The 16,102-nt window shown below is 40.5% G+C and overlaps 1 protein-coding gene across 1 annotated transcript in view; it reads right to left on the bottom strand.

The window, feature by feature from the left end:
- The window catches only part of LOC106880691 (uncharacterized), a 186,883-nt gene that overhangs the window by 147,276 nt on the left and 23,505 nt on the right, over positions 1-16,102 (bottom strand). Inside the window, exon 2 of the mRNA XM_014930761.3 lies at positions 11,144-11,280. Coding sequence (XP_014786247.3) covers positions 11,144-11,280 — 137 coding nt within the window. The remainder of the gene's footprint in view (positions 1-11,143; positions 11,281-16,102) is intronic.

Raw genomic sequence — 16,102 nt, 5'->3', positions numbered from 1 at the left:
AACACTAGGCCGAAACAGCTGTAAGTTTCTGTATATTCTCCAATTGCTAAATGTACTTTATATTTGTAACCTTAATTGTTAATATGACATGGTATGTCATAAGCATTTGTATATTGTGATTTTTGTCATTTTAGTTACAAAATAAACAAATTAATTCAATGGAATACACTGTCCGCAAGTCGATGGATACCATATATTCTCCTCCATTTTCTTATTGCTATATATATATATATATATATATATATATATATATATATATAGTGACAGTGGTGTCAATTAGACCTAGAGGTTTCAGGTAATGCTGAGTAAGTGCTATGGATAGACCACGGTTAAGCTCCAGGTTCGGTGGTTATGCGAATAAGTGGTCCAACGTAGGTCGTGTGTGTGTGATTGATGCTAGGCCCACCTGACTGGCTCCTGTGCCAGTTGCATGTAAAAAGAACCCACTACACTATCAGAGTGGTTGGCATTTGAAGGGCATCGAGCTGTAGAAACATGTGAGATCAGACTGGAGCCTGCTGCAGCCGCTGGCTTGCCAGACCTTTGAAATCGTTCAACCCATGACAGCATGGAAAATGGACATTAAACGATGATGATGATGGCAACATATGTAAGCATCTTTTGTTCCAGTTAACTCTTGAACGAAAAGTAGACATTTGAACAAATCTGGGGTTAATTCATTTACTTTCAATTTTTCACAGTCTCTGTTAATGATCCGGGCATAGGTGACGAAATTGCTATCTTTTTGAACTAAATTGAGTATTGAAATCGGAACTACTTTTTTCACAGAAAATTTTCAATAATAAATTGTTTCATTGAAACAAATCTCATCTTCAGCAAAATATAATTACAGTATTTTTTGTGTTCGGCAGGGGATAACTTTTTAAAAGTAGTTGCATCTTCTCATCATTCCAATTTTTACAGTCTTGTTTAAAGATTTCTTCATATCTTCTAAAATATGCAGATAAAGTAGTACCTTCTTCTGGGTTATAAATAAATTCTCTAATTGAGTTTGCTATGCCATCTGACGAGAATGAACCTGAAGTATTTTCAGACTACTTCAACATTATTTCCAGTAACTATTGGTATTGTTGTTGTTGCTGTTGTAGTTGATGTAAATTCTGTTGTTGTTGCTGTTGTAGCTGCACCACGCAAGCTAATAAGTCTTCCATGATAATGATTTTTTTCTTTGATTTCATACCAAAAAAAAAAAATTTTAAACCTCCAATGCAAGTTTCGAGTATCTCATCACCACTTTTATATACCTGACCAATGTTGAATATATAATTTAACAATGTGGAGGTAAAAATCAATGTCTTCACACAACATACTTCGTGAGACTTCAAAATGTCCTCTAAATGACACCTATCAACCTCTCGTCTTAACCAATATGTTACTCTTTATGAGAGTCCATTCTTCCAATTCCTCAGGGGTGTCAATGACTCTTGCTACAACAATACATCATCATCATCATCATCATCGTTTAACGTCCGCTTTCCATGCTAGCATGGGTTGGACGATTTGACTGAGGACTGGTGAAACCGGATGGCAACACCAGGCTCCAGTCTGATTTGGCAGAGTTTCTACAGCTGGATGCCCTTCCTAACGCCAACCACTCAGAGAGTGTAGTGGGTGCTTTTACGTGTCACCCGCACGAAAACGGCCACGCTCGAAATGGTGTCTTTTATGTGCCACCCGCACAAGCCAGTCCAGGGGCACTGGCAACGATCTCGCTCGAAAATCCTACAGGAGCCAGTCAGGCGGTACTGGCAACGGCCACGCTCAAAATGGTGCATCTCATGTGCCACCCGCACAAGAACCAGTCCAGGGGCACTGGCAACGATCTTACTTGGCTTGCCGGGTCTTCTCACGCACAGCCCATTTCCAAAGGTCTCGGTCCATAGTCATCGCCTCGGTGAGGCCCAATGTACGAAGGTCTTGCCTCACCACCTCAGCCCAGGTCTTCCTGGGCCTACCTCTTCCACGGGTTCCCTCAACTGTTAGGGTGTGGCACTTTTTCACGCAGCTATCCTCCTCCATTCTCACCACATGTCCATACCAGCGCAATCGTCTCTCTTGCACGCCACAACTGATGCTTCTAATGTTCAGCTTTTCTCTCAAGATACTTACACTCTGACGGGTATTCACATTGACATTACACATCCAACGGAGCATACTGGCTTCATTCCTTGCGAGCTTACGTATGTCCTCAGCAGTTACAGCCCATGTTTCACTGCCATGTAGCATGGTTGTTCGTACGCATGCGTCATACAGTCTGCCTTTTACTCTGAGTGAGATATATATATATGTGTATACATACATACATATATATGTACATACATACATATATGTACATACATATACATACATACATATACATACATCATCATCATCATCATCATCGTTTAACGTCCGCTTTCCATGCTAGCATGGGTTGGACGATTTGACTGAGGACTGGTGAAACCGGATGGCAACACCAGGCTCCAATCTAAATTTGGCAGAGTTTCTACAGCTGGATGCCCTTCCTAACGCCAACCACTCAGAGAGTGTAGTAGGTGCTTTTACGTGTCACCTTCACGAAGGCCAGTCAGGCGATACTGGCAACGGCCACGCTCGAAATGCTGTCTTTTATGTGCCACCCACACAAGCCAGTCCTGGGGCACTGGCAACGATCTCGCTCGAAAATCCTACGAAGGCCAGTCAGGCGGTACTGGCAACAGCCACGCTCAAAATGGTGCATCTCATGTGCCACCCGCACAAGAGCCAGTCCAGGGGCACTGGCAACGAGCTTATATATATATATATATATATATATATACAACCGTATGCATATATGTATGTGTAGACACGTTATAGATAGTTTCTGTTACCTAGGTGACCAAATTAGCAGTGGTGGAGGATGTTCTGAAAGTATTGTTGCTAGAATAAGAATAGGATGGAGAAAGTTCAGAGAAGTATTACCTCAGTTGGCAACAAAAGGATTCTCTCTCAGAGTAAAAGGCAGATTGTATGATGCTTGTGTACGGCTATACTCCATGGTCTCAGTTCACATGGGCTCTCAATTCAGAAGACAAACGCAGACTAGAGAGGAATGAAGTTAGTATGCTCTGCAGGATGTGCAATATCAGTGTGTTTGCCCAAAAAGTGCAAATGTGCAAAAAGAAAAGTTGGGTACAAGAGAAATCAAATGCAGAATGCAAGAGAGAAGATTATGCCGGTTTGGACATGTGATGCATATGAATGTAAACAGTTGTATAAAGAAGTGTCAATTGCTGAATGTGGATGGCACCTATGGAAGAGGAAGACTGAGAAAGACATGGGATAATGTAGTGAGGACCGATTTCAGGATGTTGGGCCTCACGGAAAAGATGACAATGGACTGAGATGTCTGGTGATATATGGTTCTTGAAAAGACCCACCCAACTCAGCAAAACTGAATTGTGGGAGCACTGTGTGCTCCACCTATTTGCAACAATTCAAAAAAAATTTACACACTATACCCCCACAAACCAAACTACATCTCTTCTCTCCTTCACATCTCTTTTTCATGCAGTATGCTTATTTCTCACTCCACACTCCTGTTCTCACTGCTCTGTTCACTGTATCATTCCTATCCTGTTGTACCCCACCTCCCCCATACACCCATTTTTCACCAGTCACTGCTTTCCCCACCCCCACACTCTTTACAGTCACATGAAATCTCTCCTCCCAACTCGTGCACCCTTGGCAATACTCTACCATTCCATTTATATTCTGATCCCCACCATACCTGACACTTCACCACCATCTCTCTACCACTGTGTCTTGCACTCTCACTCACACCTACTCTTTCTCTCATCCTTGATCTCTCTCATCCTTGATCTCTCTCTCTCTCTCTCTCTCTCCTGACTGGATAATCATGTATCTCCTCTACAGCAAGACACCTGTTTCTATCCTTATGTCATACTCTAGCTTGTCATCACCTGGCACAAGGCTACCCCTTCTCAAAGGATCTTTGTCCTTCAAGTTACTATATGTGAATGTATATAATGTATAAATGAAATCTTCTCAAAACATCTCTTGCTATTGACACAAATGAGTATGTATGTCAGACTGTATTTGTGTGCGACTGTATGTGTGATAATTTTTATACATTAGGCCTCAGACAATTAAACACACACACATTTGCACATACATATACATGTGTGAGTATGTATGTGCCTGTGAGTATGAGTGTGTTTCTGCATTTATTATGTCTATAGTAAACCATAGTAAAAGGCATTTTAATGAACCCACATCGAATGAAGTAGCCATCCTTATGGTAGGTGATCCCCATGAAAATCATGATATTCTCATTCATGCTTGAGATAACAACCTTAAATGTGTTTCAGAGGCTCATCCTGCTTATGATGCTCTCCAATATCCTCTTCTTTTTTAGAATGGACAAGATGGGTATCATTTCAATATTCCATTGATTGAACCTGCAACACGAGAGCCAATTACAAACAAAAAGGTATCATCAAATGACTTCTATTCTTACCAACTGATGTTAAAACTAGAACAGTCAAATCAATTACACATGTATCATGATCTATTTCAGAAATATCTGGTTGATATGTATGCTGAAGTTGAGTGAACATCTCTTCTACATTTGTAACAATCAAAAAAAGTTAAGGGCTAAAAATTATGTTCATCACCAAGATGCTCTGAGGACAGATGGTGATATTGAAAACATAGGGCAACTTATAATTCTGCCATCATCATTCACAGGTGGTCCTCAATATATGCATGAGCAAACACAAGAACACAGAACATATGAAAAACCAGATCCTTTTGTCACTTTCATCTGTAATCCTAAATGGGAGGAAATAAAATCTAACCTTCTTCTAGTGTTGCATCTTCTGGTATTGGAGGAAGAACTGCTCATTCCATGTTCAAGCTCTCTCTAAACCTTGCAATGAAAGAATCTCAAATGTGCAACATTTACAAAAACTCTGCAATGGCAACAGTTCTCCAACAAACTTGCCTCATTGTTTGAGATGAGTGCACTATGTCTCATCATTGAGCTCTAGAGGTACTTGACCGAAGCCTACAAGACATAAAAAACAATAGCACACTCATGGGAGGAGTAACAGTTCTTGCAGGAGATTTTCATCAAATGTTCCCAGTTATCCCCAAAGGATCAAAAGTTGATGAGGTCAATACATGCTTACAAAAATTGTACTTTTGGAGACGTGAAAAAACTTCATCTTACAAGCAACATGAGAGTAATTCTACAAGGTGATCATACGAGCTTCTTATGATTGGTAATGGGATATTAACATTCAACTCAAGACTTCAGCTACATGAAATTACATGCAGTCAAATGATACTTTCTCTTAATGATGTTATGGATAAAGTATTTCCTAATTTATCTGTCAATTACACTGATGTAAACTGGCTATGTGAAAGAGTTATACTGGCTCCAAATAATGAAATGGTTGATAAACTCAATCATGAACTTCTTCAAAAGTTAACAGATACAACAGAAATGACTTTTTGATTAACTGACAACAGTCAATCAAGATCAGATTGTTCAATACCCTGTTGAATTTCTGAACATACTTAAACCCACTGGGATGCCACCACATAACTTGACGCTAAAACTGGATGCTCCCATTATGTTGCTTACGAATCTTGACCCATCTCACCTGTGTAATGGAACCTAATTGTTACTTCCATGAAACCCCATGTCCTACAGGCAACAATCATAACAGGTAGTCACAAAGGAGAAAACATCTTTATTTCAAAAATTCCTTTCATACCTACAGATGTTTCATTTGAATTTAAGATGCTTCAGTTCCCAGTCAAACTAAGTTTTGGTATTTCAATTAAAAAATTTCAGGGTCAATCCCTCAAGGTAGTTGGACTTGATCTCTCTACTACATGCTTCTCCCATAGCCAGCTCTATGTTGCTTGCTCATGACTTGGAAGCAGCAACAATTTATTCATTTCAACACCAACAAAAAATTACACAAAATATTGTTCACCCTAAGGTGCTTCAACATTGACAGATTTTCAGTTCGAAATTCTATCATCATTACAATTTGGATATTTTTAATAGAATATAGATATTTTGAAATAATTATAAGAATATATCTTTATAGTCATTGTTTACTAATCTGAATAAGAACAGCAGTAACCCGGGCAATGCTGGGTCATTCAGCTAGTTTTAAATATAACAAAGAATTTAGCAAAATAACTTAGTTATCATTAAGCTAGGGTTAGGAACATAAATTGTGACTAAGGTTTGGTGGAAGATTTTAATTCAGAACTTTTGAAAACGAGACATTTGTACTACAGAGCCAGAAGCAGTTTCAGCCAGGTTGGTATCAAAAGGGTTAATAGCATAAATTAAAAGCAATAAAAGCATTTGTAACTTACAGTAAACAGTAGAGAGTGCAGAAAAAAAAAACAATGAATATGTAAGCACTAACACAAATTATCCAACTGTATTCAACATTACATCAGACTTTAGTAGTCTACAGAATAATATTTATTGTGCAACTTAATTTTTATTGACAAAATTTTATCAACATTTCCCAAAGAAAAACGAAATTTACATCATCATCATCATCATCATCGTTTAACGTCCGCTTTCCATGCTAGCATGGGTTGGACGATTTGACTGAGGACTGGTGAAACCGGATGGCAACACCAGGCTCCAATCTAATTTGGCAGAGTTTCTACAGCTGGATGCCCTTCCTAACGCCAACCACTCAGAGAGTGTAATGGGTGCTTTTACGTGTCACCCGCACAAAAACGGACATGCTCGAAATGGTGTCTTTTATGTGCCACCAGCACAAGCCAGTCCAGGGTCACTGGCAACGATCTCGCTCGAAAATCCTACGGGAGCCAGTCAGGCGGTACTGGCAAGGGCCACACTCAAAATGGTGCATCTCATATGCCACCCGCACAAGAACCAGTCCAGGGGCACTGGCAACAATCTTACTTGGCTTGCCGGGTCTTCTCACGCACAGTACATTTCCAAAGGTCTCGGTCAGTAGTCATCGCCTCGGTGAGGCCCAATGTACGAAGGTCTTGCCTCACCACCTCAGCCCAGGTCTTCCTGGGCCTACCTCTTCCACGGGTTCCCTCAACTGTTAGGGTGTGGCACTTTTTCACGCAGCTATCCTCATCCATTCTCACCACATGTCCATACCAGCGCAATCGTCTCTCTTGCACACCACAACTGATGCTTCTAATGTTCAGCTTTTCTCTCAAGATACTTACACTCTGACGGGTATTCACATTGACATTACACATCCATACTGGCTTCATTCCTTGCGAGCTTACGTATGTCCTCAGCAGTTACAGCCCATGTTTCACTGCCATGTAGCATGGCTGTTTGTACGCATGCGTCATACAGTCTGCCTTTTACTCTGAGTGAGAGTCCCTTTGTCGCCAGCAGGGTTAAGAGCTCTCTAAACTTTGCCCAGGCTATTCTTATTCTAGCAGCTACACTTTCAGCGCACCCACCCCCACTACTAACTTGGTCGCCCAGATAGCGGAAGCTATCGACTACCTCTAGTTTTTCACCCTGGAATGAGATAGAAGTTGTTTCCTGTTTGTTTACAGTCTTTATTGCACCTGAACATCTGCCACAAACAAAAACTAACTTCCTAGTTAACCTGCCTTTGATGTTGCTGCACCTCTTATGTGTCCATAGCTTGCACCGCGTACATCTTATAGAGTTACTACCTACTCCTTTTCTACATACTGAGCAGGGCCATCTACGTGAAGGGGTTTGTGTTTTATCTACCTTCCTACTTATCAGGATTTTGGTTTTAGCTAGGTTGACTCTAAGGCCCTTCAATTCTAGACCTTGCTTCCACACCTGAAACTTCTCTAGTTCTGATAGTGACTCCGCAATTAGGGCAAGGTCATCAGCATAGAGGAGCTCCCAGGGGCAACTTGTCTTGAACACCTCTGTGATTGCCTGGAGGACTATGATAAATAAGAGGGGGCTGAGGACAGAACCTTGGTGGACCCCTACCTCTACCCGGAATTCATTGCTGTACTCATTTCCAACCCTCACCTTACTGGCAGCATCTCTGTACATGGCTCGCACAGCTCTCACTAACCATTCTTCTATCCCAAGTTTCCTTATTGACCACCAGATAAGGGATCGGGGGACCCTATCAAAGGCTTTCTCCATGTCAACGAAAGCCAGGTACAGAGGTTTATCCTTGGCTAGGTATTTCTCCTGCAGCTGTCTCACTAGAAATAAGGCATCAGTAGTGCTTTTACCTGGCACGAACCCAAACTGCATCTCATCTAAATTGATTCGCTCCCTAATTAGTTGGGCTATGACCCTCTCTGTAACTTTCATAACCTGATCTAACCGCTTGATGCCTCTGTAATTATTTGTATCTAAAGCGTCACCTTTACCTTTGTAGCAGTTGACTATGATGCTGCTACACCAGTCATTGGGTATGACTCCTTCGTGTATCACCTGGTTCGTAATACGGGTGACTAGGCTATAGCCAACACTGCCAGATATTTTGAGCATCTCTGCAGTGATTCCTGATGGGCCGGGGGCTTTCCCGGTCTTCATACTCTTAATTGCTTTATCTACCCTGGTACTATCAACTCGTATAGCTGGTCCCTCTATTGGGTCGACATATGGCAGGCTCTCTTCCTCCCATTCATTCTCTTTATTAAGCAATCTATCGTAGTGGCATCTCCAGACCTCTTTCTTTGCATCCTCATTTAGTGCAAGCGTACCATCATCCATGCGAACACATTTCTCTCCTACAACATCACTATTTTCTCTCCTACACTGTCTTGCAACACGAAATACCTCGAGTCTTTGGTCCTCACGGCGCAGAACATTGGCAAATCTTTTCTTATCTGCTTCCCCTCTGGCTAAATAAACCTGTCGCCTAGCCTCCCTTCTGGCACATTGGTACAATTCCCTGCTACCACCGTTCTTCTAGTCCTTCCAAGCCTGTTTCTTTTGTCTAATAGCCCTGTCTACCTCCTTGTTCCACCACCTCGTTACTCTGGGTCGAGAGGGGACCTTACACCACCCACAAATCTGGTCGGTGGCTTTCAACAGGTTGTCCCGCAGAAATCTCCAATTGTCTTCCACGTTGTATGATGCTATATCCCCTTCTATTTCGTTAAATGCTTCAAGTAACTTGTCTCTAAGTCTCTGTCCATTTGCAGGGTCTTTAAGCTTCCACACCCTTCTCCTCCAAGCCGGTCTAATTCTGGGCACCCATTTTGCCTTGATCCCAAAGTCGCTAACTACTAATCTATGTTGTGGGGTACATTCTTCGCCAGGGTAGGTTTTGGCATTTATAAGCCGCCCTCTTTCCCTATTTCTGGCGAGGATGTAGTCGATTTGGCTAGAGTGTCTGCCGGAGCGGTAGGTGACTAGGTGACTGGCAGGTTTCCTGAAGTTGGTATTGCAGACCATAAGATCAGTTGCATCACAGAACTCCAGCAGTCTGGTTCCCTCCTCGTTGCGGGAACCGAAGCCATAGCCTCCATGTATGCTATGGAAGCCTCCAGCACGACGTCCGACATGACCATTGAAGTCTCCAGCCACAAAGAGAAGGTCCCTGTCACTCATCGACGAGGTAGTTTGCAAGAGGGTGTCATAGAATTGGTCTTTCAGACCATCTGGTAGCCCCGGTTGAGGTGCATAGGCTGAGATGACAGTAGCTAATCTATGATGAAGCACTAGTCTAATCTTAAGTACTCTGTCACTTACTCTAACGACCTCGATTACCTTATCCACCCATTTCTCCGAAGAATATCCACTAGGTAAAATTTGGATGTTACTCTCCACACATTGTTAAAACAGCAAGAGGGAATAAACAGCATTCTCAATATGACGATTTCATGCTAATTATGGGCTCTAGAAAACTTATGTAGCTCAATTCAGTGCATTTTTCATAGAAATGTGTTTACTTAGTAATTAGTCCATTTCTTGAAATTCTGGCTCAAACTCTATACTTGAAGCCTTGGATTGATGTTGTTTGACCTCTTGTCACATGGGAATACATCAGTTTGATGAGCAGTGTCAGTATACCACCCTCTTTACTAATTTTGCATTTTTTCACCATATTGTGGCCAGATTTGGCAATGACCATATTCAATTCATGAGAAATTTTTCTATCTTATGATATAAAAGTCTTAAAGAAAATATCTTTTTTTCTATGTGGAACTTAATGATAAGATTTTCACTTTTATATTTCATAACAATTATTTGACCTACTCCATCAATTTTTATATCAAACTTTGAAAATTGGTGGAAATACTATAGTGATTGAGGAAGCTGGCATGATATGTATCAGATTTTGATCAAAACTATGTGAAAAGAAAGCTGACATCCAGAACTTTTAAATGATATATAATTTTCCATGGAAAAAATATATTTTAACATGAAATTATCAAGCAAAAAGTGTGTTTTTCCATGGTGAAACTGTCATGTAACCATTCACTCAGTTTTCTCACTATGCTGAGTCTCCGTAGCTCACAGCATATCATCCTATGGTCAACCTTATCGAAGACGTTTGCAAAATCAAGACATATCACATCTAAGTTTGAGCAATTCATTAGTGTTTCAACACTCAGTCATAATGTTGCAAAAGCTATGTAAGGCAGCTTCTTCCTGAGTGGAAGCCAAGCTAGGTGTCAGAGAGCAAGTCATTATCTTCAAGGAATGCATTTGGTTTACTCCTGATAATGCATTCTATGTTTACAACCAACAATTTTCATCACACCAAGATAGAATTACCATTTTTAGCCTATTTTGAAAAATATCTTTAGAATTACTCACTTTATCCAACTAAAATATGAAGAATAATTCAATTAATATATTATGCATTTCTTAGAAGAGTTAATTTCAACTTTTTCCATATGCAACAATTGGTAATTTTATTGCTCTCTTTATTAAATAACTTAGAAAATAAAATTTCTGAAGAATTATGCTTTAAATAGTTGAAACCAAAAAAAAAAAATTAGAAAAAGAACATTAATTTGGTCTAATTTTACAGTTCTTCTGGTGCTTACAGCTTGGCAAATTAGACCAGTGAAAGTCAAGTGTCAAGGTCATAGTGTGAATAGAATAGCACCTTCTTGACTGAGCATACAACCATTAAAATATACTTACTCATTTGTGTCAATAGCAAGAGATGTCTTTGAGAAGATTTCATTTATATCTCCATTACTAGGAGCTTCTGCTTTACTTTCTGTATTTAGCAGCATTTGATTAGAATTGATACCCAGTGGTACTGCATGTGGATTTGTCTAAAAGAACAGTAAAAAAAAAAAAAATTAGCAAAAGCATTTCTAACATTATATCACTTACTTATTTTATAATCATTTTAACATTTATTTCGAAGTCACTTTTGTCTCAGTTTTTGGCTGGCTGCAGTTTCACAATTTATACTGGTTGCTTATTTTCAAAATCCTTAACATTTGGAATTCCATTTTCCTATTAGGTCACATCATCATCATTTAATGTCTTTTCTTCTCCAAACTGGCATGGGTTGAATGGCTTGATAAGGACAGACAAATCAGGGGGCTCTGCCTGGTTTGGTATGGTTCCTATAGCTGGATGCTCTTCCTAATACCAACTACTTAACAGAGTACTGGGTGCTTTTTACACGACATCAGCACCAGTGAGGTTGCCAAATAGCTGCAAGATAAGTCCTCTCAACTGAGCTGGGTATAGAATAGAGGAATAAGAGCCTATGATAGGAGAGGAGCAGATTATTTTGCTGAAGATGTGAATAGATGGCTTGTCTATCTGGAAAGTGAGAAGGAGAAAGAATGAGAGAAAGAATCAGATGTAAGTTCCAGGTACAATGTGAATGAGACAGAAGAGGTGGATGTATAGTTAAGCACACTGAGTGAAAATAGTGTGACAGATGATAGAGAGGAGAAGGTGGGGACATATAGCTTAGAGCAAGGGTTTTCAAACTTTTTGACTTGCGGACCCCTTTATATTTCAGGCTTTACCTTAGGGACCCCCTTATAAACGCTTATGAAATTTATACATAAATATTTGCTTAAAATAACATTTTTACATTTATTTATTTAACAGGATTTAACAAATAGGTTTACTGTCAATTAAAAGATTTCGATTAAAAAACATATAAAATCAAATTGCCCATAAAAAGTATTTGCTGTCTACAGACCCCGTCTTGTCCTTGCGGACCCCCTGTGGTCCGCGGACCACAGTTTGAAAACCCCTGGCTTAGAGGACAATTGGAAGTTCCTGTAGGACAATCTACTGGTGGAGGGTGGGGGGGCACTGACCAAATCTTGGCTGGTGCAAAGTCCCAGCTAGAACATGAGTGGAGAAGGTGGATAGTGCTATAAAAGCAAAGAGACTGGCCTGGAAAGACTGGAAAAATAGTGGAGCCAGAAGGAAAGCTAGATGACAGATTTACATAGCAAAATGAATAGCAGAAGGTAAGAGGTTTGCCAATGTTTTACAACATGAAGATCAGAGGTGGGAGGAGTTCAGGATTGCAAAGCAGTGTATCAAAGAGAACAGAGATGTGCTGGGTGAGAAATGTGTGTGAATGGATAAGGGTATGCTTGCACTTAGTGACTTAGAGAAGAAAGATGTGTGGAAGTGTCAATATGAAAAGTTATTAAATGTGGAAAATATATGGGAGAAGGAGAGAGTCTTTCAAATATCAAACCAATTGAGGGACCAGCCATCAGAGTTGATAGTACAATAGACAAGGCAATTAAGAAAATGAAGGCCGGGAAAGCCCCTGGACCATTGGGTATAACTGCCAAAATGATTAAAATATCTGGCAGTGTGGGATACAGCCTAGTCACTCATATAGTTAATCAGGTTATTCAGGAAGGTATCATCCCCAATGACTGGTGAAGTAGTATTATAGCTAGCTGCTATAAGGATAAAGGTGATGCCTTAGATAGAAACAACTACAGAGGTATGAAACTGCTGGACCAGGTCATGTAAGTTACAGAGAAAGTTATAGTTCAAGTGATTTGGAATAAAATTAAACTAGATGAGATGCAATTTGGTTTTGTTCCTGGGAGGAGTACCACAGATGCAATCTTCCTAGTGAGACAGTTGCAAGAAAAGTATTTGACCAAAAGTAAACCATTGTACTTAGCTTTCATCAACCTGGAAACAGCTTTTGAAAGAGTTCCCCGCTCTGTTATCTGGTGGTCTCTAAGGAAGCTAGGAGTAGAGGGGTAGATTGTTAGAGCTGTACAAACTATGTAGAGTGGTACTGAAAGTGGATGGTACCTGTAGAAAAGGGAGACCAAGGAAGACAGATGAAGTGGTGAGGGCTGATTTCAGGATGTTAGTGCTTATGAAGGAAATGAAAATGGACCTAGATGTCTGGCAATATGAGGTTCTAGAGAAGACCCACCCACATCAATAAAACTGAGTGCTAGAAGCATGTCCCACCCACATGTAACAATAAAATTTTCACACACCCTACCCTAAGAAACCAAACTACATCATCCCTTCTAAACTGCATCTTTTTCTTTCTCACATTTCCTCTTCATACATTATGATTGTCTCCCATTCCCCATCCTTGCCCTCACTGCCCTGCTCACTGTATCACTGCTTCCCCACCTCCCACTTTATATCCACGTTCTCACTAATCACTGTAATCCCACCCCCTACTCACGCCTTCTTGCCAATACCTGGCCACATGTATCATGACCCCCGTACCGAGGGCATGCCCTGGCAACTGCCAACATTTATCTCTCTCTTCCTTACTTTACCATCCTATCTATGCTCTGATCCCTGTTCCTTGTGAGTATACCCTGGTACTTCACCACCCTCTCTCTCCTGCTCTGCCTTGCACTTTTACTGTCTCCCACTCTCTTTCATCCTTGCTCTTCCATCTAGATAGGTAACCAAGTATCTCTTTTACATCAGCACACCTGTTTCTGACCTCTTTCTTGTTACCCCACTTTCCTATTCTCTCTCTCTGGACAGATAACCATGTACCTCCTCTCTAGCAAGAAACCTGTTTTTGTGTGTCTGTCACACACTAACCTTTCATTATCTGACACAAGATCACCTCCTCCCCTCTTAAAATTCTTTGTCTTGAAGTTACTTGGTGACTCTTCTGGTGCTGGCGCCACATAAAAAGCATTCAGTTCACACTGTGAAGTGGTTGTCATTTGGAAGGAGATCCAGCTGTAAAAACCATGCCAAAACTGACCTAACCTGCGCTGGTGCCACATGAAAAGCACTCAGTGCACTCTGCAGGGTGGTTAGTGGCTGGCTCCTGTCAAACTGTCCAACCCATGCCAGCATGGCAGGCAGACATTAAATGATGATGATGATGATTAGAGATAGGGAATGAGTTGGATGCAGAGGTTATCAGTCCAGTGTAGGGAAAAGTACAGAAAATATGGTAACAGAGAAGATTGATGGAAGAGTGGGTGTCAGAAGATGAGTTGTTACGGAAGGTTTGATGGAATTTCATTTCTGCTGAGATGGACAGCTCTTCTCAAGCACAGTATATCACCATTCATCCTAATCCTTCATCTACTCCGAGAGACCACTTTGTCCCACATCTACCACAGGTTTCTTCCATGTTTAATGATTGGTACTTCTTAATACAACTGGCCTCATCCATTTGCATCATATTCATCTACTTCTTGCTTTCACAGTAACCACCAGATGAGTACTTAGCAAAAGGTGATTTATTTTTTCTAAATACTTCTGTAATTACTGAACTACAGAAAGAATATTAGTAGTGCTTCTCTGGCATGAAACTAAACAGCATCTCATCTAGGTTAACTCTCTAGTTAGCTGACCTATGGGTTTTTCAGTGACTTTTGTAACCTGGTCCAGTTATTTGATACCTTTGTAATTACTTCTTTCTGAGGAGAGGAATCTCCTTTACCCTTGTAACAGTTGACTATAATGCTGCTACACCAATTATTGGGTATGATGCCTTCCTATACAACCTGATTAACTATAAAAATGACTAGGTCTATCCTACACTGCCAGATATTTTAAGCATTTTAAGGGTCATTCCTGATGGACCAGGGATTATCTCAGTCATCATTTTCATAAGTTTATAACACTACTATCAACATGAATGCCTGGACCAAGATTTCTCACATACACTTTCCACATTTAAAAACCATTCATAATAATACTTGCATGCCTCCTTTCCAGGATCACTAGAAGCAAGCATGCCATCAACCTTCCATACACATTACTCCCCTACATCTCAATTTGTTCCTTGCAAACTGGAACACCTCATACCTTTGATCCTTGTGGTGTAGAGCATTGGCAAACCTCTTCTTTTCTAGCTCTCCCTTTGCTAAATAGAGCTGTCTTCTAGCTACCTGATAAAGTTCTCTGCTGTCCCTATTATTCCAAATCTTCCAACACTGCCACTTCACATTTTATTGCTCTCTCTACTTCCCTGTTCCACCACCACATCACCCTAAATCTGGCTGGAATTCCTTTTCATCAAATGCTTTTATTAGTAGGCCATTAAATTTCTGACTGTTTGAAGGATCCCTAAACTTCCAGGTCTTCCTTTACTAGATTGGTTCACATTTATGAAACCCTCTAGCTGTATGTCGGAAGTCACAACTAACCTATGTTGGAAAAAACAGTCTTCCGTAGGAGAGGATTTTGCATTCATAAGCGTCTAACTAACCTGTTTTCTGGTGAGAATGCTGTCAATCTGGCTTTTGTGTGCACTAAATTCATAGGTGATTAAGTGGCTGAGTTTTCTGAAGTTAGTGTTGCAGATCAAGAAGTCATTAGCATCACAAAATTCAATCAGCCTTGTTTCCTCCTCATTTCCAGAATCACAGCCACAACCTCTATGTTAACTATGAAATCCAATGGAGTACTGCCTAACATGTCTGTTGAAATCACCAGCCACAGTAGTGAAGTCATTGTCATCCATCATCAAGGTATTTTCTGAAAGGACTCATAGAAGTGATCCTTCAGTTCATCTGTCAGTCCAAGTTGTGGGGTATATGCTGAGTTAAATATTACTGTTGTATAATCTAATACTAATCTTAGCTTAACAATTCTATCACACACACTGGCTACCTCAACCACTTTATATAGACATTTCTCTGCTAAGAG

Source organism: Octopus bimaculoides, chromosome 2, assembly GCF_046866305.1.
Source record: "Octopus bimaculoides isolate indiv1 chromosome 2, ASM4686630v1, whole genome shotgun sequence".
In the NCBI taxonomy this organism is placed as follows: Eukaryota; Metazoa; Mollusca; class Cephalopoda; order Octopoda; family Octopodidae; genus Octopus; species Octopus bimaculoides.
The sequence above is the reverse complement of the archived record's forward strand: the minus strand, read 5'-3'. Positions and strand labels throughout refer to the sequence as shown.